This window comes from Schistocerca americana, chromosome 2, assembly GCF_021461395.2.
Source record: "Schistocerca americana isolate TAMUIC-IGC-003095 chromosome 2, iqSchAmer2.1, whole genome shotgun sequence".
In the NCBI taxonomy this organism is placed as follows: Eukaryota; Metazoa; Arthropoda; class Insecta; order Orthoptera; family Acrididae; genus Schistocerca; species Schistocerca americana.
The window spans coordinates 259,211,257-259,238,737 of record NC_060120.1 but is presented as its reverse complement, the minus strand read 5'-3'; the positions used below and the strand labels follow the sequence as shown (position 1 = coordinate 259,238,737).

General features: G+C 39.2%; 1 protein-coding gene across 3 annotated transcripts; it reads left to right on the top strand.

Annotated features, from left to right (window-relative positions):
* The first annotated feature begins 368 nt into the window (after positions 1-368).
* On the top strand, positions 369-21,427 carry LOC124593726 (cofilin/actin-depolymerizing factor homolog). Of its 3 annotated transcripts, none has more exons than XM_047132049.1 (6): positions 431-524; positions 5,761-5,829; positions 7,905-8,028; positions 10,422-10,540; positions 19,978-20,109; positions 20,961-21,427. In XM_047132049.1, exons 2-6 carry the CDS (start codon positions 5,824-5,826, stop codon positions 21,027-21,029), a joined length of 450 nt encoding a protein of 149 aa, XP_046988005.1. In that variant the 5' UTR covers positions 431-524; positions 5,761-5,823; the 3' UTR covers positions 21,030-21,427. The 3 variants fall into 3 exon arrangements, with proteins under 3 accessions (XP_046988007.1, XP_046988005.1, XP_046988006.1); XM_047132050.1 differs by having other exon boundaries at positions 441-524; positions 5,764-5,829; XM_047132051.1 differs by lacking the exon at positions 5,761-5,829 and having other exon boundaries at positions 369-524.
* The last annotated feature ends 6,054 nt before the right edge of the window (positions 21,428-27,481 follow it).

Genomic DNA, 27,481 nt, shown 5'->3' with positions numbered 1-27,481 from the left:
CTTCCCTATACGTTACGTGATGGTACTGAATTTCATTCAAAAATCGTAAGGATGCGAGCATTTCGCTTACATCAGTTTCGTCATAACGGAAACCGCTTGGCTTGGTGGCGTAGTGGGCGTCAAAGAAGTAGTCCCACTTTAAAAATTACTGAGTCATGGATATAAACACTTTTATCTTAAGTGATAACAAATTCTAATGGTATATTACATGAAAAATGATTCAGACCATTCACGGCTAGTATTTTTTGCCAAATTTGGCCTACACCTTGCCTTGCTGAGTCATACGTGTTCATTGGAAGAGCAAAGACAGTGGCATATTGAATCGTGCTGCGGAGTCGACCAATAGGAGGCGAGCTTACGAACTCTATAGATTCGGCGTAGTGATACACTCCGCAGCAGAGGCAAAGTGGTCAGTCATCAGTGAACACCCTTTCATCTTGTGTGTGAAGGAGAGTTTGTGCTGTAGTACAGTGACGGGAAAAAAACACGTTACCCGGAGCAGTGGAATTTGTTGAAGGGAAATGGTAAGAAAAGTTTCCGTGATTGTAGTAGGAATAGTCTATGAATGTAGTAAAATTGAGTAACGTACTTTTTCCTCCATACTTTTCACCGGTTTTGCACGCCGGCGCCGCCATCTTCATAATATTATATCGGCCTAGAAAGCTGTTACGTCGTCTCTCTGAGAAATGTCATTCAAGCTGTCAGTTAAGTTATAAGATATTACTGTCCTGACACCTCAGGTGTCATGTCAAATAAGTTATACCGGAAGAAATTTCCTTTTTAATAATTGATCTTGAACTTAGCGCCTTTATTTAAATAAAGAATATGTATATATCGTTCAATTTGCAGATAATTTCCCCAATTAGGTGTCATTTGACACTTGAACGTATGGATACAGCCCTTTGAAGTTCAGTAGTGATAACCGTTAAACATAGCGTTACTTGCTTGTGTAGTGTCGTGTTTCAGCTGCCCGTAATTCTCGATAGGTAAAAGTAAATTAAGTTATGTAAAGCGTATTATCTATTTTTGGCTCCTGCTCTATTCGCAAATTTTGGATGATGTGTTGATAGGTTTGAGTGTTAGTAACATGTGAACGCCGTTAATTTCAGTTGGTTATGTTGGTGTGCTACTGGCATAGGGAGGTTTCATGGCGTTGCGAATGTTTAGTAGTAAGTCAATTTGTCTCGGTCCTCTTAAATTTATATCAAGCCAAGTTTTCTGCATTGGTGTGTACACGAGGTTGGTTTGGCTGTCTTGTCATATGATTATACGGTATAACTTTACACCGCGGAATGTCGGCAGACGTTTTCAGTTGAGCTCTTTCGTAGGATATTTTTCTTCCTGGTCAGCACATTCTGATTTCATCAGCTTGTGTCATGAGATTGAAGTTGGGACAGTTAGCTGCATGTGGTTTGACAAGTGCTGGAGTAGTAATTTTGTGTTGGATTCCAGGTTCTCTATTTTTCCGGCAATTTCAAATGTATATGTAGGCTCGTGTAATAATGGAAACAGAAGTTTGCCACTGCAACCAGCAGTCAAATTTTCCACAAGTCTTGCTTCATGGAGACACTTAGCTTAGTCAGTTTAAGCATCAGTGCTCCTGTATTGTTAAAATGATTGCTAGTGGTTTAAGTGCTGTATAATTTGCTTTATTTAGCTGTGGGCTGTGGTTCTATAGTTAGTATAAAGTGTGAACTAAGTCAGTGATGACAAACTAAAGTGGGAGAACCAGTTCCCCTCTCATTGAAATGTCAGTTCAGACCTGAAATCAGTTTGTATATTAGACAGTACAAAGAGTTTTTGGATTCACTGCAATATTTAAATAAATAGTGGTCTTTCCAAGGAGATGTGCTACACACTGTAGTTTGCTAGTCAGTGATATGTTTTGCTCTAGTGAGCATGGTTGCAAAATTCTTGTTGGCAAAAGAATTTGACAGGATGTCATTTATGTGACTAGATGAGGAAGACATCCACAAAATTAGGTGGATAGGCATAAATTGGTAGCCAGTGCTATCAGATTTGGTAAATTAGCTGTTCATATGAACCCAATGTAATCAGACTTTACTGCATACAGTATGTTCTGTATTAACAGATGTTCAGATTTCTGACTTGGAGAAATTGTAGTTTTTTAATGAATGAATGAGTTGCATACACAGGTGAGTGTATCAATGATGCTCTTGTCAAATGTGACAGTAAGTAGTACGAATCTTGAGTGAATTGATTTTGTTAAATATTGATTTTTAGGGTGTGCTGCATTTGAGTGTATACTCATGCTGTGGCTGAAGTTATGTATTGGACCCCTGAAATCTTTGTGTCCATACATGTGTAGTGAAAACTGAGGCCTAGGTTACTTTGGGAGGTGACAGTTTGGTTGTGAGTTGGCACAGCCAGTGAATGTGAAAGCAGAAATTTTTTTTGGTAACAAATGGATCAGTAGTGAAGCTGGTGCCTTTGACAAAGGCCACAGCTTATATGCTTTCTCATCCTTTCCTAATCAAAGCTTGTGCTTAGTCTCTAATGACCTCGTCGACAAGATGTTAAAACTCTCGTCTCCTCCACCAGTAGGAAGCCTGATGTTTGTGCCATGAAAAAAATGTATGGGGTCCAGTAACTAGGTTCCAGCCATGCCACTAATAGTTTCTGCAGTAATTAAGGCTGAAATATGTCTGACAAAGTGGAAACTGTCGGTTCAGTTACAGACAACTTAAAACTCGTTGCTTTTAGCTGAGGATTGATGGGCCAACATTAAAAATGATTTGTAAGATGTTTGTTAGGCACATTCTATTGTTGCAACCTTATTTATAAAGTGGTTGTGCTTTGTTTTGATGCTGTAACTTGCTAGTTTTTTCAGTGTAGAGTCCACTATTGGTAATGCTTTTCCCCAATGTGGTAGGATTTTCTTGATTGGAATTTTTTGGGGCTTGAAGTTCTGCACTGTTCAATAAATCTGCTGAAAAGTTAGCAAAACTGCTTAACAGAATGTACTGTACCTTCTTAGCTCATTATTCCCCTTGGAGCTTTATTTAGTAATACTGAAAAGTGGGGAAAAGTTTGCAACTGCTAGCAGTTCTTTTGCTGTCCTGTTGATTACATTTTTGTGTTCAGGACCTTGGGTTGTAGTTAAACTTCGGTGTAAGATTTTAAATGGTGCATTGCAGAATATCTTAAAGCTTTAATTGCATATTGCTGTTTCCTTGTGCCTCTGAAGGTATTGGGGGTTCTGATGAATGGAATTTTTTACATTAGTGTCAATATCTGGATGGTGCTGTAAGATGCCCAACATAATTATTCCCTTACCTTTATTTTGATCAATTTCTAATTTTAATTTAGCCAGAAGATCTCTGGTTATCACCTTTCATCTAACTAGTCAAGTTGCATCAGTTGTATCCTATAGTGTCTGGAAAAGGATGTCAAAGATCAGCAGAAGTTCAACATAGTGAAATGACTTAATATTCGGAAGACTGTATTACAGTAATGTGTTCAATATAAAAAGACCAGATTGGGTTGTGGATAAGTCAGTTTAACTGTAGGTTCCTCTTAATAGTTGGGTAAGTCAGTTCAAAGGCTGAAGGCTGTTACATACCACCTCCAACAGGATCATATTCAGCCAAGACTGATTTGGTGGTGCTCTTCATACTAGTCTCTTGTATGTGTGCTTGTATATGCCTTGTTTCTGTGTAACTATTGCAACCTAACCTACATCCATTTCAACCTGCTTAGTAAAGCCTTGGTCTCCCTCTACAAATGAGCATCCTATTTTTTGTTCATTATGACCTACAGTCATAACATGTTACGTGACCAGTGTGTAGACCTCCAGAAGCATCTGTGTGAAAATATTGTAAATGAATATGCTATATATAATGTGGAAACATGTTAAGTCTTAATGTAAGTTGTGAGCATTCATTTGCTGGAAAACAGTGTGTGTGTGGTGTGTGTCACTAGTTTTGAAAGTGAATCCCAAGCTATTTAAGATAACAGTAAATATTTGAATAAGTTTTAAAACTGTGGTCTGGCCATAAAGTTTGATACATAAGTTGTCACAAGAAATACTTTTAATACTAGTACATTTTGTACTGGCGTAATCCCCTGGCGTAATTTTGAGTTTGCATACAATTAACTCTTAAGTTTATATTTTAATATAAATGTTAGTCAGGGATTTTTCATTGTCAGGTGGAAAAATTTGCATTTGTAATAAGGCTGTGTGCAGTTATATGCACGTCAGAACGTTCTTAAGCTCCCATTGTTTGCTAGAGTTCTATAAGGATCAATCGTTCGCACCGAGCAGCAGTCGATGCGTACTTCCGGCGGAAACGCGGCTGGAAGTGGAAGTAGTTTCCCCAGAGTGCCGCACCGCCATCTTAACCGGTCAGGGGCGTTGACTGAGCGAGTGGTCCTGCAGTGCGGCAGGAGGCGCCGGGCTTGTGGGGGATCGACCGAAATAGTCGCTGCCTGGCAGCGGTTTGGGCGCGTCGGAGCTAAAACGGGCTCACGCTCTAGTAGTAAGACACGCCGCCACAGTTCTTCCATCTTCGGACATGCCAGATTTTCTCAATGACAGACCTTTCAATATTAGAGGCTACTGTACGAATGCAGTTTTCATAAATGAACGGAGCACACAGTAAGTGTAGAGAAGACTCGTCTCAAAGTACTATCTGGGCGGTGATTTCGTAACGAAGGCTGCGCAAGTCTAGGCCAATGACTTCAACGTGCATAAAGAAAAGGGTGCAGCTTCCTCCGATTGTGCACTCGTTACGTGTTAGGACGTGAATTCCGGGATTTCGTTGCGTGGTGAATTTTTTCGAAGAGGCAATTCCCCGAATGGCTCGTGAGGTGTCACAGCCAGATTCGTCATGGCATTGAGCTCCAGTCGATAAAACATAGTGCAATGAAACTTACTTTGCTCGGAATACAGTGTGGAATGCCCAAATAACGCAGTATGTCTTAACATCGTGAGCAGTGGTGGGGCGCCAAAATCACAGCGGGTACGAAGCTGTTGCGCCGTAGCGATGTTTATTGCTGAATGTATGAGGCATGACCGCTTTACAGTGATTTCGAACTGTAGAAATACGGCCAGCATCTGCGTAGACCTCAGGCACGTGCATGAACGGAGCCACTAGAATAGTTGGTTGAGTCATAGAGCCCACATTAGCCTTCTGTCCAGTAAAATAACTGAACGTTCGAACTATTTCGCCATCGTTTCTTCAAATGAATTGACTGTCGCACATTTGTCCGAAAATTTTGCGTTTACTGCTTCGAACACCGCTCCGTACTGTCTCTAGGTATTTGGTAACACCGATGCTAAGCTCCTTTTTCCACTCTTCCCGTACAGGTACCGGCCAAAACAGTCTATCACGCAGAAGTCTCCTTCTGACGCATTAGTCACACAGGCAGAGGCGAGGTAGTTCTGTGAGCACCTTAATTTTACCATAATTTGAAATAGTCAACTTCTTGATTTTTATTCTAAATGTTTTTCTTAAATCTTTCATAGTTAGAGCGAAAGGAATAGACTTTTTGACCCATCCTAGACCCCAGAACTTTTTGCGAAACGTATCATCGCGTATCAGTTTTACCAAATAATTCCGTGTTAAATGTGAAATTGTTTCAGCTGACTTACAGGTAAACATATTTCAGAACACACTTCAACGCGTTTATAAATTTCGTTGGTTTAATTTTCACATACATAGTATATAAAAATTGCTGTGTTAAGGAGGTGTAGGACTGGTGGTTTCAAATGCATTGAATGTATTGTGCTTGTTCTAGCAGATTGTTGCGGCTGACTGAACATCGGTCATCAGTGAATGTGCCGAAAGCGCAGGATTAGATATGCCGGTAAAATAGCATGTGGATTGTGTGTTAACAGCATTCCTTTTGCATCCATTTACCCTTCCCTACATCGACCCCCCCCTCCCCCCCCAGTTATTAGTGTTAAGCATGGTCAGTCGTGTCTGTCACATTTCTGTAAATGAATTGCGAAATTTTACATATCCCAGAACGTAAGGAAAAAGCATTGCTCCCTCCCGTAATGGAAAAGCGTCGGTAAAACAGGCAGCAGCGTTCTACAATGTGGCAACACGGCGAGACAGTGGCAGGTTGACTGACTCATATCAACATGACGCATCAAGACGCTATTGCTCGTCCCCGAATCTTTCAGATTTAGCAGAAGGTGTTAGGAGCAATATGTTACCTAAAAATATTGCACCCAAATATAAAGACGGACGTATTAATAGGAAATACCATAGACTGCAGATTAGACTGCGAAATTGTTTTAACATTGAACGATCTGGTACAGCATATGAATCTGGCTGGTGTCTCGTGAGACTTCGCACACCTCCGCGCAACGCGACAGGTGACTCACGTCCGCGATTTCTCTACGCCAAGGTTGCCGTAGTGGGAGGGGAATGCAGTGAAAGGCGGGAGCCGGCGGCCGATAGCACACGCGCGCGCGCCTGCCTTCTGTGCCGCTGTTTGCCTATATATGGTAATGCCGAGCCAGCGCAACGGGGCGGGGCGGACGGAGCGCCTCCCGCGGGGGGAGCGCGCGACACGACCCCGGGCTTTCGTGGCCTGGTTTTGTTTGCACTTGACGGCGAAAAATGTTATTTAGTTCCCATTTAGCGTACCCCGCAGACGAAAAAATCTCGCAGCCACATTTGTCGTCCAAATTTAAAGAAGTTTGAGACCCTGCTGTAATTCCTATTCAGAAATTTAGAATTACAGGTGTTAATTACATGCAGATGTGTGTGATCGACTTGTCGGACATGTAGGCTTAAAACTGTGTAACCCACACAATAAAAATATTGTGGAGGTTAACAGGTAGTGGTGTGTGTTCATCTCCTGTAACAGTCCATTGCACTAAAGCTCCAGATTGGTCTTGTAGTATTAGTACCTTGGATTGCCAAAAAAAAAAAACGCACAGTTGCTAGGGACCACACGACATTTCAGATAGAAAAATTCATTTGTTATGGATATCGTGTTAATTCTACCAAGAGAATTGCCGTGTCAGAATGGAAAATTAAAAGTGCAAAGGAAAGTATAGTCTTTGCTAGACTCTGCATTTGAAATGTGAAAATTAACACCATTTCTCACTTTCCCATGGTTTGGAAAAATTAGGGTAATTGAAGTAATAACAATACTCTTAAAGTGGAAGTAATAAAAAAAAAATCACTTGACAGGCAGGGGGAAGGGGGGCAGAGATGTATTAGCCGAATGCATGTACAGGAACTTTCTCATATAATAAACAGATCTTCTGACTAGTGCTGCTGGGACAAGGATATCATTGTTTTACTGATAAAATAGTGAATGAGTGTTTAGTTAAGAAAAACATATTTAATAAATGAAAAGGACCAGTTTGATTTTTGTTCTAAAACTGGCGCTTTTCATTTATTATATTGTTGTTCTACCAAGAACTGACGGAAGATTAACATAAAAACATATTTCTTCACAGGACTTAAAATACCCATTTCTTGAAAAATAAATTTGGTCAATAAATAAAAATACACTGTTTGCCCCAGATTAACATGATCAGTTTAGTTGATCAAGTATCATTTTACAATTAATAGAAATTGTCAGCTAATGAGAGTGTCATAGGTCTAAACATAGATGGTTGGCTTTGACCTTGAAGTAATTGTTCTGGCTATAACCTGAAGCGATTTGGGAAAGCTGAATTCAGGATGGGCCAAAGCATGAACCTCAATCCTCCTGTATGAGGTGTGTGTTAAGTGTACTCCCTCATACAGTTATATGTAGTGTGCAATGCTTCCATGTTTGTTCATACAATGAATGTTAAAGTAATTAAATAACATTCTACATAGTGAAATAGATTAAGGGTGATAAATGCCATATAAAATGTGTAGTAGCCCATTTTTTAGGACTTTATGTATTACTATGCATCTTTTTACTTTCAGGCTTCTGGGGTAACAGTGTCAGATGCGTGTAAAACTACATATGAAGAAATAAAGAAAGATAAGAAACATCGTTATGTTGTTTTCTTCATTAGAGATGAAAAACAGATTGATGTGGAATATATAGGTAAGTGAAAACTTAAATCAAAACTTGTCTTCAGAATGTTTCGTAGATCTGTATGCCATAAGTGAGGGATCCATGATGGCAGGCAGCAGTGTTGCCAGCATTTTAATTATAACAGCATTTATTAGACATAAAACTCCATTTCTAGAGTTTCCATCATTACACATTGGTCTAACATGAAGTAAAATTTGACACATTTTGTGAAATACTGGGCAGCAGTTTTGACTTGCAGGCAGCTTCTTTCTTGTCAAGCATTCAGTATGAGGTATGTCACCTGAATTTAAAGCTGGAGAATGTGCTGGACATGTAAAGTGTGAAGCATCATTCACACACTTAATGGTAGTGTGTTGCTCTGTGTGCTTAGTTGTCCTTGTAAAATGCTTTGTTTAATCTTTCATTTAATGTGATGGTTCAAACTCAATCTGAAAGTACTCAGTACTTGTCATTCCTGTTACAATCTGTGTAGCCAAGAAACTCGTCAAATGAAAATGACAGCCTTAAACTTCTACCTTATGTTCCACTTCAGTGACAGCGACTAATTATATGTGGAAAGCCTTTATGCTGAGGCTGCTGAACCTCCGCTGTCCAATCAGCGAGCAGTCCTTCTGAGTCGTTATGCTAGCCATCTGTCTTCCATGCCGGCTAATCCAGCCCATGACATTTTTTTCGACGCCTCCTTTGATGTAGGGTATGCAGGCCGCCCCTCCTCCCTACTACCACCGGGAGTCCGCTTCCGTCAACTGCTCCATTCTCTTTCCTTCCGCTTTCCTAAAACCTTGTTGACAACTTGGGGTACAGCACCGCCTTGGCTCCGTCCCTGGATCTGCCTGCTCCGTGACCTTTGTCGATTTCCCAAGGACGGTGCCCCTTCACTTGTTTCTCGCCGGGCATTTGCTGCTATATGTGCACAAATGACGGAAGCCGCATTTATGTACACTGACGGCTCAAAAACATAGTTAGGTGTAGGGAGTGCCTATATTGTTGGCGACACCCCAAATCACTTTCGGTTTCCCGACCAGTGTTCGGTTTATACTGCGGAGCTTTACGCTGTTCTCCAGGCTGTCCACTACATCCGCCACCATCAGTGGATACAGTACGTCGTCTGCTCAGATTCTCTCAGCTCACTCCTCAGTCTCCGAGCTCTTTACCCTGTGCACCCTCTGGTCCACCGGATTCAGGACTGTCTGCGCTTGCTCCACCTGGAGGTGTCTCGATGGCGTTCCTCTGGCTCCCGGGACACGTTGGTATCTGTGGAAATGAGGCGGCCGATATTGCAGCCAAGGCTGCAGTCTCTCTTCTTCGAGCAGCTATCCAATCGATTCCCTTCGCCTATCTACGGAGCGTTTTATGTCGTGTTGTTCATTTATGGCACGCACATTGGTCGACACTTCCCCATAATAAATTGCGGGACGTGAAAGCTCTTGTGCTTGGACCTCTTCCTCCCGAACGCGTCGTCGGGAGGAGGTAATTTTAGCTAGACTCCGGATTAGGGCACTGTCTTTTTAGCCATCGACATCTTTTAAGCGGCGATCCTCCCCCACTCTGTCCCCACTGCTCTCAGCTGTGGACGGTAAGACACCTTTTAATTGAGTGCCCCTATTGTAACCCATTACGCTCCCGTCTACAGCTATCGCCTGATATATTGTCGATTTTAGCAGATGACGCGTGCTCAGCCGATAGCGTTCTCGAGTTTATTCGTGCCAGTGAAATGACGTCAGTCATTTGAAGCTTTTTCGGGGACAACCAACCCCTTTCTGTAGTGGGTTTTTAAGCCTTCCTTCTGCTTTTAGTTTCTCCAATTTTATGACTTTCGTTCCCATTGCTGCTGGTTTCCATTTTCGGTTTTTTACTGTTTAAGTCACGGACCGGGCGCTAATGACCATAGCAGTTTTGCGCCCTAACACCAAAACAAACAAAAAAAAAAGGGACCTTTGGCTGTGAAAGGCATAGTTTTAACCTGTTAAGTTTTTTACATCAAACTTTTACATCCTCTTTGATAATTGTAGTTGCCAAGATGTCATGGTAATTCAAACATTTCATAAAAATTTAGCATACTCCCAAATGACTTGGAGTGAAAACTAATTTGTAACATTGGAGAATTTCATGTTGCAGCTGGTTTTCAGTTTACAAAAAGTGTAGGTCTAATTCTGAAGTAATTTTTATAGAAATTGTTTGAAAATCTTAGAATGGAGACCAATTAACTTTCATAACTTGCTGAAAGATCAGTTAGAGCTCTTTCTTAACCACCCAGGCCTGTTATTTCCTCTCAGGAGGGAATGTTACAGTTAAATAACATTTATGCAAGCCTTATGGTTGAAAACTGCCATGAGGCAGTGCATGTGTTAATTTGTATGTAGATTGTTACATATGATTAACTGCGTCCTTTTGTCCATCAGGTGAACGCAATGCTACATACGATCAATTTCTAGAAGATCTTCAAAAGGGTGGTACTGGTGAATGTCGATATGGTCTGTTCGACTTCGAATACACGCATCAATGTCAAGGCACTTCTGAGGTAAGGTAGAGATGACATCCCATAAATTACCATGCAAAACTACTTATTAGTTTTCCGTCTAAAGGTTAGAAATCAAATGACAGAATTAGAATATATTCTTCAAAAATTTGTTGGTATCCTGTGTTAGAGGTGGCAGATGGCATCTAAGTAATATAAAAGAGGTTCATAAAATTAGATGTGGCAGAATGTGTAGTGTGTCACTTACATGTAGTCAGGTGCTGTTAAGTTTGATCATTCTACACGTCTGCCCAACTATTAAGTGTGATAAGATGCTTGGAGGAAGTGACTCCCAGCTTCATTTTGTAATGCCATTTTCTGATTGCAAGTAAGACATTTGAATGTACCTGATAAACAAAAGGTTGTGCAATAAATCTTCCTGTGGTATGTACACAAGGTGGATAGTGGGGCAATGTGCAGTGGCAAGGAGCAGGGTACTTACCTAGACACTAAAGTGTTTGTGGATGGCATACAGCAAACCCAAGTATTATGTTAAAAATTGACAGATAATAAGATATGAATTGTCAGTTGCAGTAGTGGCCTGATACAAAGCTTACACCACTGTTAAGTTCTTGGGGTAAGCAATGGCTGGAGTGGGAGTTGCGGAATGAAGTTGGAACACCCGATAGTACTGCTGCAAAATATTAAATCCCTTTGTGCAGCTGGCTCAGTTGCACACTGTTACTTACAGATACTGCTAATATATTTCTAGCATTTGTGCCATGTTGCTTAAAGGGCAGCCACAGATTTTAAATGTTAAATTGGTATAACAGTCTGTGTTGAGAGGCACTATCAGCATATTATTTACCAATGTATGGGATAAGGAACTGTTGGGGTAGGTTTTAGCTTACAGTAACAGTTGCATTTTCTTAATTCTGGTTGCCTAATGGGCTTCCAGGGCAACAAACTTGTTAAATATTGTTTAATTGATGGAATAAAAAATTAAAAATGCTGTTTTAACCTACTGGTAAAACAGTAGTTTAACACAATAAGAAAAGTATTAAGTCATGAGGCAGCATAAACTGATGGCACACAAATACCTGGACTTTTATTCATCCACTATTCCAGAATGGGAGTATAGTGGCTTCCAACAAATTGGAAGTATAATTCTGATTTCTGAACTTCATCTTTCTTACATGGTTGTCAAATATTTAACTCATTAACTCACTTGTGAAATCACATTTTCAAATGTTTATACATTAGTCTGGGTAAATCTTTAAAAATTGGGATTTACTGTTAAAGTTTCATACCTAATGAAGAGATGTTTTTCAAAATAGGTCATAGCCCCTTCACTTGACAAATTTGCCCTCAGAGTTAAACTTTCAGCTGAGGGAACATCAATTTGGGACTAGAACTGGCAAGTAGGGTGATAAAGCAGTTCAAATAACAATTTGTGTTGACTTTTGCCCTGCTGGGATGAGATGGCACAGTGAGCAGTCTTTTCACCCTGTGTGTGGTCAGCTTTCTCATACAAAATCTGATGGATCAATACTAAATTTTTCTTTGTTACTTGATTGACACAGAGTTCAAAAGATGGTAACCAATTAGAGATAGCACATCTTTAATTATGCTGAAATTTGTGAATTTACTTGGAAGTGTGATTAAACACTCACTCTTTAAGTTATATTGAGCACTAAAACTGAAAGTGCAGGTAGAAAACTTAAAGTTGTGATACATGAAAAAAATGAAGCATTTTATTAATAAAATTCTGGAGTTTTTTTGGTAATTAATATATTTATAGCTATTAAAATCATTTGATTTGAGCCCTTAACTGTGAAATTGTACATCCAGCTGACACGGGTCAGCTTGCAAAAATGTTTTTCTAAAATGTGTAAGGTTGAGTGGATAGCTTCTTTTTATGATCTCAGGAAAGCATGTTGTACAATGTGATAAAGGGTGAGTTTCTTCTAGAAACAGTAGTAAAGATAAGTGTCCATCTTTAACATTGAAGTGACCAAGGGCACGCAATTGATATGTAATGATTATCGTGCACTTGAATAATCTTGTGTATAATTCTACAATTTACTGGGTAGAAATAGTGAATTATTAGGAAAGATGTGCTGTTCTGTTTAGAAATCCAGATTGTTTTGATTTGCCTAGTGTTGGCCTGGAAGACAGTTAACAAAATTTCAGATCCCCAAACATAGATTATGCAGATCGAAAGTTTAGGGATCAGCTATTCAAATGAATTTTACGTTTGGGTGTAAGATACCTGTAATGTCCGGTAATTTCTAGAAAAATAAAGATTTCAGGATTGTGCGCAGCAAAATTGGTTGTCAGTAAAATTTGATAAATGGTTGTCTGTAAGAACAGATTTTCCTCACACCAAATGTGAAAATTGGTGTATTACTAAGGTATTAATATGATGATCAGCTTTTAGATGGCAAAGCCCAAAATTGTTTCTAAATGGATTTGAAGCTGTGTTAGGTAAAGAGATGCAAATAGACATCTGTTGGGTGTTCATAGTACAGAAACATTTTCAAATGTGTTATACAGGATGATCAGGAACAGTCTGAAAAGCTTTAAGGGTGTTGCAGGGTATGTTGTTGAGAAATAAAATGAAATGGTGCAGCATATCTCTATCAATATTGAAGCTAGCCAATCAAGTTGTGTGTGCAAATTCAAGTGGCCTGCCATAAACAGTTAAAGTTGTTACAGTGTAAATGATAGTGCAGGAGGCTGCTCAGCCTTTAACTTGGGTTTCATCCTTACTACTGTCCCATGTCCAATAATTGTATCACTTTGTTTTCAGGAAACCACATGAACACATTTAGTGATACCACCCCTTGTGGCCAATTTGGATTTGTGTACTGTGGCTTGATTGGCTAACTTCAGTGTTCATTAACTCAGAAATGAAACACCAAACATTTTTCTCAGTTACTTCCCAGCACAACCTACCCTGCAACTATCTCATACACTTCAAATTGTTGTTGACAAATTAGGGACCTGTTCAGTCCCTGAAATCTTGAAGGCAAACAGTGCCAAAACCCCTTGAAGTGTTAAGTTTCGTAGTCATTTGTCTTTCGTCAGCCACTCATGTAATGGAAGACCATAAGTGTTCCAAAACACTTACGTGTAACTGTTGAGATATTTTTTGCTACGTCTCTGCTTTGCAAACCACTGAGGTGCATGGCAGAGAGTATGTCCTGTTGTCTTCAGTCCAGAAACTGGTTTGATGCAGCTCTCCATGCTATTCTGTCCTGTCCAAGCTTCATCATCTCCCAGTACCTACTGCAATGTACATCTTTCTGAATCTGCTTAGTGTAAAAATCTTAAGTCTCCCTCTTAAGATTTTTACCCTTCCCACTGCCCTCAAATATTAAAGAGGTAATCACTTGATGCCTCAGAACATGCCCTACCAACCAATCCCTTCTAGGCAAGTTGTGCCACAAATTTTTTCTCCCTAATTCTATTCAATACCTCTTCATTAGTTACCTGGTCTACCCATCTAATCTTCAGAATTCTTCTGTAGCACCACACTTTGAAACCTTCAATTCTCTTCTTGTCTATACTTAACATCCATGTTTCACTTCCATGCGTGTGTACACTCCATACAAATACTTCCAGAACGGATTTTGACACTTAAATCTATACTTGATCTTAACAAATTTCTCTTCATAGATGCTTTCCTTGCCATAGCCAGTCTACATTTTATATCCTCCCTACTCCAACCATCATCAGTTATTTTGCTCCCCAAATAACAAAACTCATTTACTACTTCGTGTCTTGTTTCCTAATCTAATTCCCTCAGTGTCACTGGATTTAATTAGACTACATTCCATTATCCTCATTTTGCTTTTGTTGATGTGCATCTTACATCCTCCTTTCAAGATGCTGTCCATTCCGTTCAACTGCTCTTTCAGGTCCATTACTGTCTGACAGACTTTAAATGTTATTGAAAACTTTAGTTTTTATTTCTTCTATATGGATTCCTAATCCAAATTTGTCTTCTGTTTCCTTTACTGCTTGCTCAATATACAGATTGAACAACATTGGGGACAGGCTGTAACCCTGTCTCATTCCCTTCTCAACCACGGCTTCCCTTTCGTGCCAATCAACTCTAACTAACATCTGGTTTCTGTAAAAGCTATAAATAGCCTTTCGCCCCCTGTCTTTGACCTTACCACCTTCAGAATTTGAGAGTATTCCAGTCAACATTGTCAAAAGCGTTCTTTCTACAAATGCTAGAAACATAGGTATTCCTGTACTTAATCTATCTTGGAAGATAACTTGTAGAGTCAGTATTGCCTCATGTGTCCCAACATTTCTACGAAATCCAAACTGATTTCCCCGAGTATTTTGCAGCCATGACCTATTAAACTGATCGATCAGTGATTTCACATGTCAACACCTGCTTTCTTTGGGATTGGAATTATTATATTCGTCTTGAAGTCTGAGGGTATTGCACCTGTCTCATACATCTTGCTCACAAGATGGTAGTTTCGTCAGGGTTGGGCTCTCCCAAGGCTGTCAATAGTTCTAATGGAATGTTGTCCAATCCTGGTGTCTTGTTTCGACTTGAGTCTTTCAGTACCCTGCCGAAGTCTTCACACAGTAGCATATCTCCCATTTCATCTACATCTGTGTCCTTTCCCGTTCTCATGAAGTGTCAACAAGTACGTTGCCCTTGTATAGACCAGCTATATACCCCTTCCACATTTCTTCTTTCCCTTCTTTGCTTAGAACTGGGTTTCCCTGTTAGCTCTTTATATTCATAGAAGTGGTTCTCTTTTCTCCATAAGTCTCTTTAATTTTCCTGTAGGCAGCATCTATCTTACCCCCAGTGAGATATGCCTCTACATCCTTACATTTGTCCTCTATCCATCCCTGCTTAGCCATTTTGCACTTCCTGTCAATATCATTTTTGAGATGTTTGTATTCCTTTTTGCCTGCTTCATTTACTGCACTTCCATATTTTCTCCTTTCATCAATTAAATTCAATATTTCTTCTGTTACCCAAGGATTTCTAGTAGCCCTCATATTTTTACCTACTTGATCCTCTGCCTTCACTATTTCATCTCTCAAAGCTAACCATTCCTCTTCTACTGTATTTCTTTCCCCTATTCTTGTCAGTTGTTCCCTAATGTGCTCCCTGAAAGTCTCTACAACCTCTGGTTCTGTCAGTTTATCCCTGTCTCATCTTCTTAACCCTTTTAATGCCAGACGTTTTCTCAAAAGATCATGTTAAAAGTGCCATGTTATTTTACAGTAAACTGCCATACTTGCAATAAAATCTAAACTAATGCATAAAGGAATGCAATTTTTTTAATTTTTAAGGAATGCTGCTGGCTACAGTAATATGTGCAATACATTGTCAAAGAACATATTTTCAGAGAAAAAAATTATTTTCATGATGGGGTTTATCGAAAAAAATTAAAACTTTGATTTCAGTTTACTCTTGAGACCCATCAAATGATATACTCAAAAATTTCAGGTATATATTGAATCTCTGTAGTTTCCTTAACAAAAACACCATAAAGGAATAAAATTTTTTTATTTCACTAAGGAGAAAACCAAAAAGAACATAACATTACAAAAATTGTTTTGCTCTGAGTGTGTTCAGTTCTTCAGTCATAAATCACTGACAAATGTGAGGTTGCAGTTATGACAACTACTTGCACACATGCTGACCAACACATGAAGGATGCAGTCCTTTCTTGCAACAGACACACACTGTTCGTGAACGCTGCTTCTTATCCTTCGTAGAACAAACACTACAGTAGCGTTCCTTTCTCACTGGAAGAGTCTTTACACCATATACAGTTGGAGCAGGTACATTTATATCTATTGCACTTGTGGTTGCAGTCCTTGCCTGAAACCACTGTTTAGAAAGTTTGCAAATGACTATGCTGTTAAACTTCAGCCGTGTCAGTGGTTTGTCGCTGGGGTTTAGGCTTTCCTTATACAAAACATATGCATTCAGCAACATCCTGGCAATTATGCTGAACACTACCTTCTTCCACATCTTGACAGTCCTCCTCTCATCTAAATAGCAGTATGCCATCATATCAGATGAGTCAATGCCACCCATATACTTATTATATTCAAAAATAACATCCGGTTTCTTGACCAACTGTCTATTGTGAATTGTCTTTTCTGATGATGTAGCAGAGGATGATTTACTCACAAAGAGGACTGGATTTCTATGCGATTTGTCTGAAGCCACAGAAGTATAAAAGATTTCTTGAAAAACTTTAGCTGACCTACAGCGTAATTCGACAGAAGACCACGTGGCAGGAATTTTCTGTTTCTTCTAATTGTTCCCGTTAGATAAGTGCCAACTGAATAGTTTTTCTGCCAGAGGAATAGATGTAAAAAAGTTATCGCTAAACACGTGGTAACCTTTTTGCATGTAGCTCCCAAGAGCTAGTAGTTTCATGACTACGTATCCCAGGCCATTCTTTTATTTCGTTTTTGTCATTGTCATTTTTTGCGCCACAGTATGCATAAAACCCTAGGCAGTAATTTACGACTGAATCACACAGCATCCAAAATTTGACTCCCCATCTGTGATGTTTATTGGGAAGGTACTGGATTAGCTGTGCGTGCGCCTTTGTCCCAACAAGACTTTCATCGACACTCAGTTGCTGGTGTGGAGTGTAGTAGCGACAGAAAGCATTGTTGGCAATATCCACCAACACTTGAAACTTGGCTGTTGGATCATATAATGGGTGACCAGGAGGGTGAAGTTTCGAATTGTCTACAAAATGGAAAAACCGCAGCAACAACTGAAACCTGTTGCGTGAAAACATTTGTGAAAACCACGGTGTCAACAGGTTTGCATCAGTTGACCAATAACTAAAAATCGTCGGTTTTTTATAAGTCCCATATTCAAAATTACTGCTATAAAAGCCCTCATTTCTGCTACAGTTGTTGGTTGCCACTGTTTGATTCTCGAATTTGCCGATAAATACATTGACTGAATCACCTGGCGAGCGTATCTGTTAGTCTCTGTCACCATAATCGTAAAAAGCTGCAGTGAGAAGAACAAATCGAAAAAATCAATTGGTGTGGCATTTGCTGGTATATGTTTAGGGCCTGGTACTTCTGCATACACAAAGCTTGGAGGAGGATGATTATCTGATGCCTCATCCATTACTTCAACAAAAGTATTTGCACTGCAATTTAGTTCTGTTTGGTCGTCGTCGTCATTTGCTGACACACAATCGTCACTTCAAGAAGAAGTCCTCTTCTCCACCTGACATCTCATAATCCGATTCACTTTCTGCAAATCCTGCAAGTTCATCTTCACTTCCACTACTTATCATATTATTGTCTAAATCACTTGTATCGAACAGAAACTTCTTACTTGACGACGCCATGCTGCCGCGAAATATTCGGTAAATAACCACCAGAGAAGTTTATTTTACTCGAAACATCGCACTGACAATCGAAAAGATCGATATGCTGTGCCTTCGACCTTCCTTCTGCGTCTTGGCTAGAAAATACTAACAACTTTCCCTTCAAGTGCGGAAAAGATGAATGAGAAGGACATCACGATCAGATCGTATTTGGCACTAAAAAGGTTAAACTCCCAAGTTTTTGCAGTTTCTTCAGTTTTAATCTACAGTTAATAACCAATAGATTGCAGCCAGTCTGCATCTGTCCCTGGAAATGTCTTAAAAGTTAAAACCTGGTTCCTAAATCTTACCATTATTTAATCTATCTGAAACATTCCAGTATCTCCAGGCATCTTAAGTGTATACAACCTTCTTTCATGATTCTTGAACCAAGTGTTAGGTATGATTGTTATGCTCTGTGCAAAATTCTGCCAGACAGCTTCCTCTTAAATTCCTTATTCGCATTCCATATATGCCTACAACTTTTCCTTCTCTTCCTTTTCCCACTATTGAATTCCAGTCACCCAAATAAATTTTAATCTTCCTTCATGATCTGAATAATTTCTATATCATACATTTCATCAATTTCTTCATCTGCAGAGCTAGTTGGCATATAAACTTGTACTACTGTAGTAGGTGTGGGCTTTGTGTCTATCTTGGCTACAGTAATGCGTTCACTATGCTGTTTGTAGTAGCTTACCCACACTCTGATTTTTTATTCATTATTAAACCTACTCCTGCCCCCTATTTGATGATGTATTTATAACCCTGTATGCACCTGACTAAAATTCTTGTTCCTCCTGCCACCGAACTTTACTAATTCATACTATATCTAACTTTAACCCATCCATTTCCCTTTTTAAATTTTCTAACCTACCTGCCCGATTAAGGGATCTGACATCCCATGCTCTGCTCCGTAGAATGCCAGTTTTCTTTCTCCTGATAACGACGTCTCTTGAGTAGTCCCTGCCCGGAGATCTGAATTGGGGACTGTTTTACCTCAGAAATATTTTACCCAAGAGGACACCGTCATTTAACCATACAGTAAAGCTGCATGCCCTCAGGGAAAAATTACAACTGTAGTTTCCCCTTGCTTGCAGCCATTGATAGTGTTAGAAGGCCACATAATTGTCCAGCCTGTTGCAGCTGCAACTACTGAAAAGGTAGCTGCCCCTCTTGAGGAACCATATGTTTGTGTGGCCTCCCAACAGATTCCCCTCCGTTGTGGTTGCACCTACGGTAACGCTATCTGTATTGTTGGGGCTTGCAAGCCTCCCTACCAATGGACTAACCTGTGACCATTTGTGCTGCCCTTGAGTGTAGGCTTTAAATACCCCCTGTTAGTCCTGTCTGGTAATTTTCCCACACTTGAGTAATATTTTAGAACTGGTCTCACAAGTCAGTTGTAAGCAATTTCCTTTGAAGACGGATAGCACTTTCACAGTATTGTACGAATAAACAGAAGTCTGCCACCTGCTTTACTCATGACTGAACCTATGTGAACATTCCATTTCATATCCCTACAAAGTGTTACACCCTGGTATTTGTACGAGTTGGCAGGTTCCAACAATGACTCATTCATATTAGTCATAGGATACTAAGTTTAAGGGCAAAATTTTACATTTCTTAACGTTGGGAGCAAGCTGCCAGTCTCTGCACCACTTCGAAATCTTAGCAGGATCTGACTGAATATTTATGCAGCATCTCTCAGATAGTACTTTATTATAGATAACTGCATCTGTGAAAAGCCTTACTTCACTTCATTCATTGCATGTGACAAATTTAATGTCCATGTAGGAGGAAATAATTTTGTGTGTGTTATGTCCTGATGAGACTTGTCTGAATATGTCCTTGGCTGCTGTTGCCTGTATAGATAGGGTTTCTCAAGTTTGTCTGATTTTATGACTTGCATTTAAATTGCTTGAAGCATTGGTTGATATAATTGATTTACTTCATATTTGATAATTAGCTCTCCTGAAATGTTAAACAAGTTCAAATTATTTTGGTGGTTGAGAGTTCAGTTCTTCATAATTTTTCAAACTGAGTATAAATTGTACTAAAATGAAGTACATTCCTAACATCCTGGTATTGATATTTCAGGCCTCGAAGAAGCAGAAGCTGTTTCTCATGTCCTGGTGCCCAGACACAGCCAAAGTCAAGAAGAAGATGTTGTACTCTTCTAGCTTCGATGCTCTGAAGAAATCGTTGGTTGGTGTGCAGAAGTATATTCAGGTATGTTTCTTATAAATAATATAGTAACCACTCTTTAGAATTGAGGCCATTATGCTTATGTCCAATTATTGTAGAGTATTAAGCTGTCACCCTTTAGTTGTTGCTGTTCACAATAGAGAAGCTCAGATAGTATGTAAATACCTCAGGAGTAAGAGACCAGTCAATGAGAAGGTGAAGGGTTGTCATTCTGCTGTTCAGTGTGTGGTCAACCTTATTCCTAAAATATTGTTACTGCAGGACGGTTTGCAGATAGTGATATTGTGTGATGGAATTTGAGGCCTGAGAATACTGCTGAAGATAAAAGCTTTGGAGGACAGGAAAGATAGGGCAGTAAGAAATGCAGTAACTGGAAAAATGTTTTGGCTACATAGTCCTTTGTATCAAGATGATGGAAGAATTCCAGTTAAAAAAATAAATTGTGTTGGTAGTTGGTTACTGTGCTTAACTTGTCTTGGGTAGATGAATCAGATGAGAACTTAAATTTTAATTAAAACATATTTACAGAAGTTGCATACAACTGGCTCATACTGTAACAACTAGTTTTACATGTAGTAACTGTAGAAAAAATTAAATGTATAAACTTGATCAGGAAAAGGGTATTTATAATTAGGCTATTTCAGAATTATGGCTGAATGTAACTTTAATTTTTGCAAGAAAACACAAGTACTCCAGAAAAATTTGTATCTGAGAAACAGGCAGTTAACAAAAAGGATATCGTATTTGGGAAGGGAACAAAATGGTGACTTAAATTGAGACATGTAATCTGTAACAGAATAAATCTCTGAAGTAAAAGTGGCTAAAAAGGGCAATTGTTAATGTTGAAGTAATCTAATTTTAGTATTGTTTTTCAGGCCACAGACATGTCTGAAGCTTCTCAAGAAGCTGTTGAAGAGAAACTTCGTGCCACAGACAGACAGTAAGGCGCAGTTTTCTTCTGAAGACTCCACAAACTGCTTTGCCCGTGATGGACCTATGATCCAGAGCCCAACAAGTATCTAGTCTCGTTGGCTCATGAGCAAAATGTTTTCATGTCAGTGGAGTTTATACTTTATGGTATTGTATTACAAAGTGAAGAAAACAAAAGGCGACTTGGGGAGGGGTAAACTCGAATTTAAAGCCTGTTGGCATCATTAAACTATGTAATTACTATCATTATATTTGGTAATTCAAAAATTGGTCATAATTATTGTAATGGTAGTATTTGCTGATTCCAGCTAATTTCTACCATTCTACTCAACTGAAAATTTTTGTATTGGATGTCTTCTTGTAGGATTTTTTATGTCATTGCTGAGTATGTATTAAATTTATTTGTAATGAAGATTGGGGGTGTGTTCATTATCAAGTTCCTGAAAGTAAAGTAGGTGTGATGACCTTAATTACCCAGTTATCGTCTGAGAACTATTTATTTCAGTCACAGTTGCTGTAATTTTCTCCTGTATAGAAATGCTTAAGTAATTTTTAATGTTTTTATTTGTATAAATTATTTCATATTGTATGTTCAAGCCATTGTAATCAAAATGTTAATAACTACTTGAATTTCATGCAGTCAAAAGTTCGGCTTCTAAAACTCAGCATTCTTGGAAACAATAAATTGTAATACAGTGTAAAACAGTTTATTCCATTTTCAAAATATTAGGTACTTAGGTACCAGTGTACAGTTCTTAAAAAATCTGAGTTCTTCAATATGAAACTGTCCACTTGAAACACCTTCATTTGTGAACATAGACGTCAAGCCCTAAAGTATGCAGGAAGTAATATTTTTACCAAGATTAATACTGAATTTGACAAAAGTAATGAGGTACCTAATGTCAGTCTCACAAATGTATAAATTTAGTGAAGCAACAAATGTGGGGAGGAAGTATTAGTGTTACAATAAACAATGGAAGGTAACATCAGGAAAGGGAGGGAGGATGCACACCAGTAGGCTATCAGTTAATTGTGCTGAACCCACACTTGACCTTAAGCACCTGGCTCGAGCAATACTTAAAACTTCCTTCAGTACCTGTAGGAACAACGGTGATAAACAGGCTGGTTCAGACTGTGACTGGAGACTGCCGTAAGTAGCTAGCTGCAGGAATCACCCAGTCACCACTAACTTTATTTTTGGTTGGGGGTGGGGGATGAATGAAATGGTCAGTGCAATGCTTCTTTGAAACTTTGGATGTGTTTCAGCTAACACTGAAACAAGACATGCTCTAGCTAATTGTATAGGTATGCTAACGGGGCACAGTAGTGTCAGACATAATGAAGTGTTATGTTGCTTCAGTGTTCGCCATTACAGCCATAAAGCTTTGTTAAATGACACTGGTTGATAGAAAAAGCCACACTCAAAGTGAGGACAAAATTTGTACCCACTGATGTCTTGGACAAATATCCCATTGTAGTGCAAAAGCAAAATGATCTTCAGTAAGTGTGTTCTAAGCTGTAAGTGCAATGGCAAAAACAACTGGGGTTTAAAAGTGGAATGGGTCAGATGTAAAGAACATAGTGTCACTGGATGACTTGAGAAAACTGCCTCCTGAGTTTAGTTTTAATGGTTTGTGAATGCAAGTTAAATTTATCCACCTGGTAATGTGCAGCCTGGATTAAGACTTTACATCAGAAGAGTATACTGTATACTGAGTCATAAAAGTTTTAAGGCTTGCATCAGCCAATTGTTTTCTTGTAGGATGGTCCACTTGGAAATGGTGTAAAAGAGTTGTAGGGTTTTGTTTAGTACCACTGTCATCACCCACTTATACATTACCTTTGCCACTAAAAAATTTGCAACAGGCACAGAAACTGTCTTTTGAGTTCCCTGTTACATAATCAAAAAGGTTTCCTTAACACTGAGAGAAGGTATTTACTCCTGGCCTTATATTAAGAAATTCATGTCCATATTAATCCTAAATTTACAGGCTGAAGCTCTTCCCATGTACTAGAAAGTCTGTGCTACTTAGGAAGAGTTTCAGTTGATTATGAGAGATTTACTACTGGTGCAGTGAGTAATCCAAGAAAAACTCAATATACAGGGTTTACAAAACTATACTGGCAACTTCGAGGCTTTATGAAGGGTGCCTTGAGATAGAAATTGAAGGCAGGACCCATATCTGGAAGCATTAGTCAATAACAGTTAGGCTAACCCTTCAGCAAACATGAGTTTGTACACAGACACAACTCTGAAGTGGGCCAAATATCACATGCCTGTGCCCATGTCGCCACATGACATGCCCATGCCTGTCACGTAAACACTGTAAAGCACACTCAGGCTTGTTGAAGGGTGGCACAGCAAAAAGTGACTTTTACATTGTAGTGTTGTATAAAGTTTTTGGAGACTGTTCCTGTTCAAAGTCACTTTCTGCAACATGAATTTGTTGGTATTTTATTAGTGTGTGTGAAGAAGCCTGTTCTGCATATGCATCATCCTTATGTTGTAATAGTTGCCACTTAGCTTGTGAAGCTGTTCCTAAAAAATTGAGAATTATCTACATCCTCACATTATTCCATGAAGTACATTTAGAACACTTTTGAAACTTATGTATTTTGTGCTAAGCAGCTATATTTCTCAATGTATGAGGCCAAGAAAATACTTAGAATGAGATGCTGAAGCTCCAATTCTGGTAGATTCAAAATTGTTTCCAAACTCACTGATCATTTTGCGTTTGGTGAATGATTCCGTCTGATGCCACGACAGAATTTTATGCCTCAGTGTTGAGACAGTGATGTTAATTGCTATAGCAAAAAGTTGACACATTTCCTGAGGAGCACTACACTTAATGTAGGTTCAGAAAGATATTGGGAAAATGACCACAAAATCCTGTTTGTCTTTCTCAGGACTTTATATTGCAAACATAAAGGCTTTTTAAAAATGATATATATATATATATAATCTCACGTTATGTGCTATATTAGCAGGTCCTTTGCCTCTCCATTTTCTGCGCTCCATTGCATCCTTCTTAAGGCTGCTGTATGTTGTACTGTCCATGTCATCCAGTATCTGGAATCTCTTCCTTCCTCGCTTCCTTTTCCATTCTACATAACCTTCTAATACTGTTTTTATCAGTCTGTCATTCTTTCTTAATATATGCCCAATCCAATGTCTTTTTCTTCTCTTTATTAAATCTAGTAACTGTCTTTTCTCTCCCACTCTTCTCAGTACCTCTTCATTTTTTACTCTGTCCACCCAACTTATTCTTTCCATCTTTCGCCATGTCCAGATCTCAAAAGCCTCCAGCCTTTCTCTCTTTTTTCCTCATAGTCCATGTTTCAGCACCATATAGACCACCACTCCATACGAGACATTTTATGAGTCTCTTTATGAGTTCTCTGTCCAGACCGCTGCAGAAGATTCTCATTTTCTTACAAACACCTCTTTTGCCATTGCTATCCTTGTTTTAATTTCTGTGGTGCACTTCCAGTCGGTGTCTATCCTGCTTCCAAGATACTTAAAATTTTGCACCTGTTCTAGTGTTTCTCCATTCAGCATAATTTTTATTTCCTGCTAGTGCCAATACTTTTGTTGTGTGTTAATTTTCATTCCATATTCTTTTCCGTTAGTTGCAATGGTGTCCACCAAACCCTGTAATTCTTTCCCCTGTGGCTAGAAGGACCATGTCATCAGTAAATCTCAAGTGCCCTACTCTTTTTCCTCCAATTTCTACTCCTTTGTCATCTAATGAGCATTGGTCAATCATGTTTTCCAAGTAGAGGTTGAAAAGAGTAGGTGATACACAGCATCCTTGTCTTACTCCTTTCCCTAGTCTGATCCAGTTTGTACTTTCTCCTCTCACTTTAACTGAAACTTTTTTATTAAGATATGAGTTTATAAGTCTTCTGGTTTTCCAGCCCACTCTCTTTTCCCTCAATATAGTCGCCAGATTGTCCCAAACCACATTGTCAAATGCCTCTTCTAGATCAATGAAGCACATATATAGGTCTCTTCCTTTTTCAATAAACCTTTCTCCCAAGATTTGTAGGAGCCCTATTGCATCTCTGGTGCTCCTCCCCAAGATTCTCCTCCATTACTTTTTCAAGTCTCTTATTAATTATTCTTTACATCACTTTGGCTGCATGTGAAATGAGGCTGATTGTCATGTGCTTGCTGCATTTCTTGGTTCCTTGTTTTTTCGGTAATGGAATTATTACTGTTGTCAGAAAGTCCTCAGGCCATTCACCACTGCCATATTTTATTACATAACCTCAATATTTCTTATTCCATCGTGGCTCAAGCATTTTAGTATTTCTCCAGGTATTGTATCTGTACCTACCGCTTTGCCATTTTTCATTGCAGTTATGGCAGACTTTACTTCTTTCATTATGATGGTCGGTCCTTTCTCGTCATCACTTACACTGTTGTCATTCAAGTTCCAGAGTTTCTGGTTTGCTATTTGTGTCATATAGCTCTTTTATATATTCTTCCCATCTCTGGAGGACGTCGTCATGATCTTTGTACACTACCTCTTCATCTTTACTCAAAATTTCCATAGTAGCACTTCCTGCTCTGTTTTGTTCCCATGTCATAGGCTTTACTCTGTTGTGACGTTATATAGTAGGTTCAAATGTTATTTCCTGGATGTGGGTACTAGCTTCCTGGTTCAACAACTAACACAGAGGTTGTTGAGTCTGCATGTCTGATGCAGCTTGTGGAACTCCATTTTGAGAACTGTATTTGAGAAGTCATCCTTTATACTCTTGAGGGCTGACTGCATCTCCCACAAATTTAAATGCTTCGGAATAAATCTAAGTGAAAGAAACATTTGATGCTGCACTGTGATGGAAATTGAATGTTTCACCCCAGCCACCACCACATTGTGATGGGTGGTTGTAATAAAAAAATTTAATTCTAGGTGCAAAGGTGTGTGTTTAATGGATGTGTAAATGAATCTATTCTTCTGATAGAGAGATATATAGTAGAAAGAACATTTATCCTGTATGCTTGATGCTGATTTGGTATAAATCTTAAGGAAACCCCCATACTTTCACTAATGGTGTGAAATGGTTGAGACAAGAACACTTGCTATAACTTTTATTGGACTCTTGCCACATTTTTCAATTACAGCTGACTGCAGTGTACTGCAAATTCCTAACAGGGACTGACTGTTTCACAGACACATTAATATGTTGTGCCTCTACACCCTAATGTGACAACACGTTAATCCTTGCATATTTTTCAGTGCAGTGAGTTAGTCATAGAGAGCACTGTTTTCTCATTTTAATTAATTTTGGTACTCTCATTTCAGACAGTTTATTACGGCTAATTCATATGGGAAAAGTGGTCACTAGACAAAGTAGTCTACCACTTTATAGTGGTACCAATGCAAAGGAAAGGAAATTCTATGAATAATTGTCCTTGGCTAATCTTCCAGTGTTGGTTTCCAAATATTGATAAGAAGAAATAATGTAAACTGTCAAAAATTAAAGCAACAAACTAATTCCTTGTCCTGTGTCTAATTCATGATATAATCAAATTGTCAGTCAGTTGTGTGCAGCATGAAAGATGGCATTCTGATCTATGAACAACCACTGTCAGGGAACCTATCAAGTGGGGTAGTTTTCAGGGTAGTCCCACATCAAGCACTATGTACTCATAGATGGTGCAGTATGGCTCAGAGATGCCTACAGACACACAATTTTGGAGGAACTTAGGAAGAATGGAAGCAGGAGAGTTGCAAACTGATGTGACTTGATGGCTTAATATGAATTATGTTGTTTCTCAGATGAGGTGACAGTTTAGGGACTGAAACTATTCTAGAGTGGACTGTTATTTGGCTGTAAGGGCACAATGATACTGGCTTAGTACTGCACTGCTTTGCTTCTGACATTGCAGCATCCTCTGGATGTGTTGTATTGAGGCAAACACTGTACAGGGGCTTCAGCTGAGTGGTCTTCATTGTTCTGCTATGTTTGCTACTGGTGTGTCATCACAGAAGGGAATGTCTAGAGTGGAGCTGTCAACAATGCCACCTGGATAGTTGAGTGGTGTGCCAGTATTCTTTTGGCCGGTGAGTCCTGATGTGGTCTGGAGTCGCAACAGATTTGCATCTGGAGGGCACAATTTTGGGACCCAAACATTGTGGAGAGAGAGAGAGAGAGATATATATATATTGAGGATCCCTGATGGCGGGAGCAGGGATTATGTTGACCACAAGAATACCTCTTCATGAAATTGTGCGGGTGAATCAGCAAGATTTAATTGCTGTCAGGTACCATGAGATCTTGGGATTTTGTGTGTGGCTGTTGAGGTGTGGACCCAGACTTCGTATTGGCCGATTGGGGGGGGGGGGGGGGGAGAGAGGATGTGTTGAGAATAGGGCACTTCAGTGACATATGGCCACTTTCTATGGAAAGGTACAGCATATTCTAATAGTTTGTTCTATATACAGAAAAGAGGGGA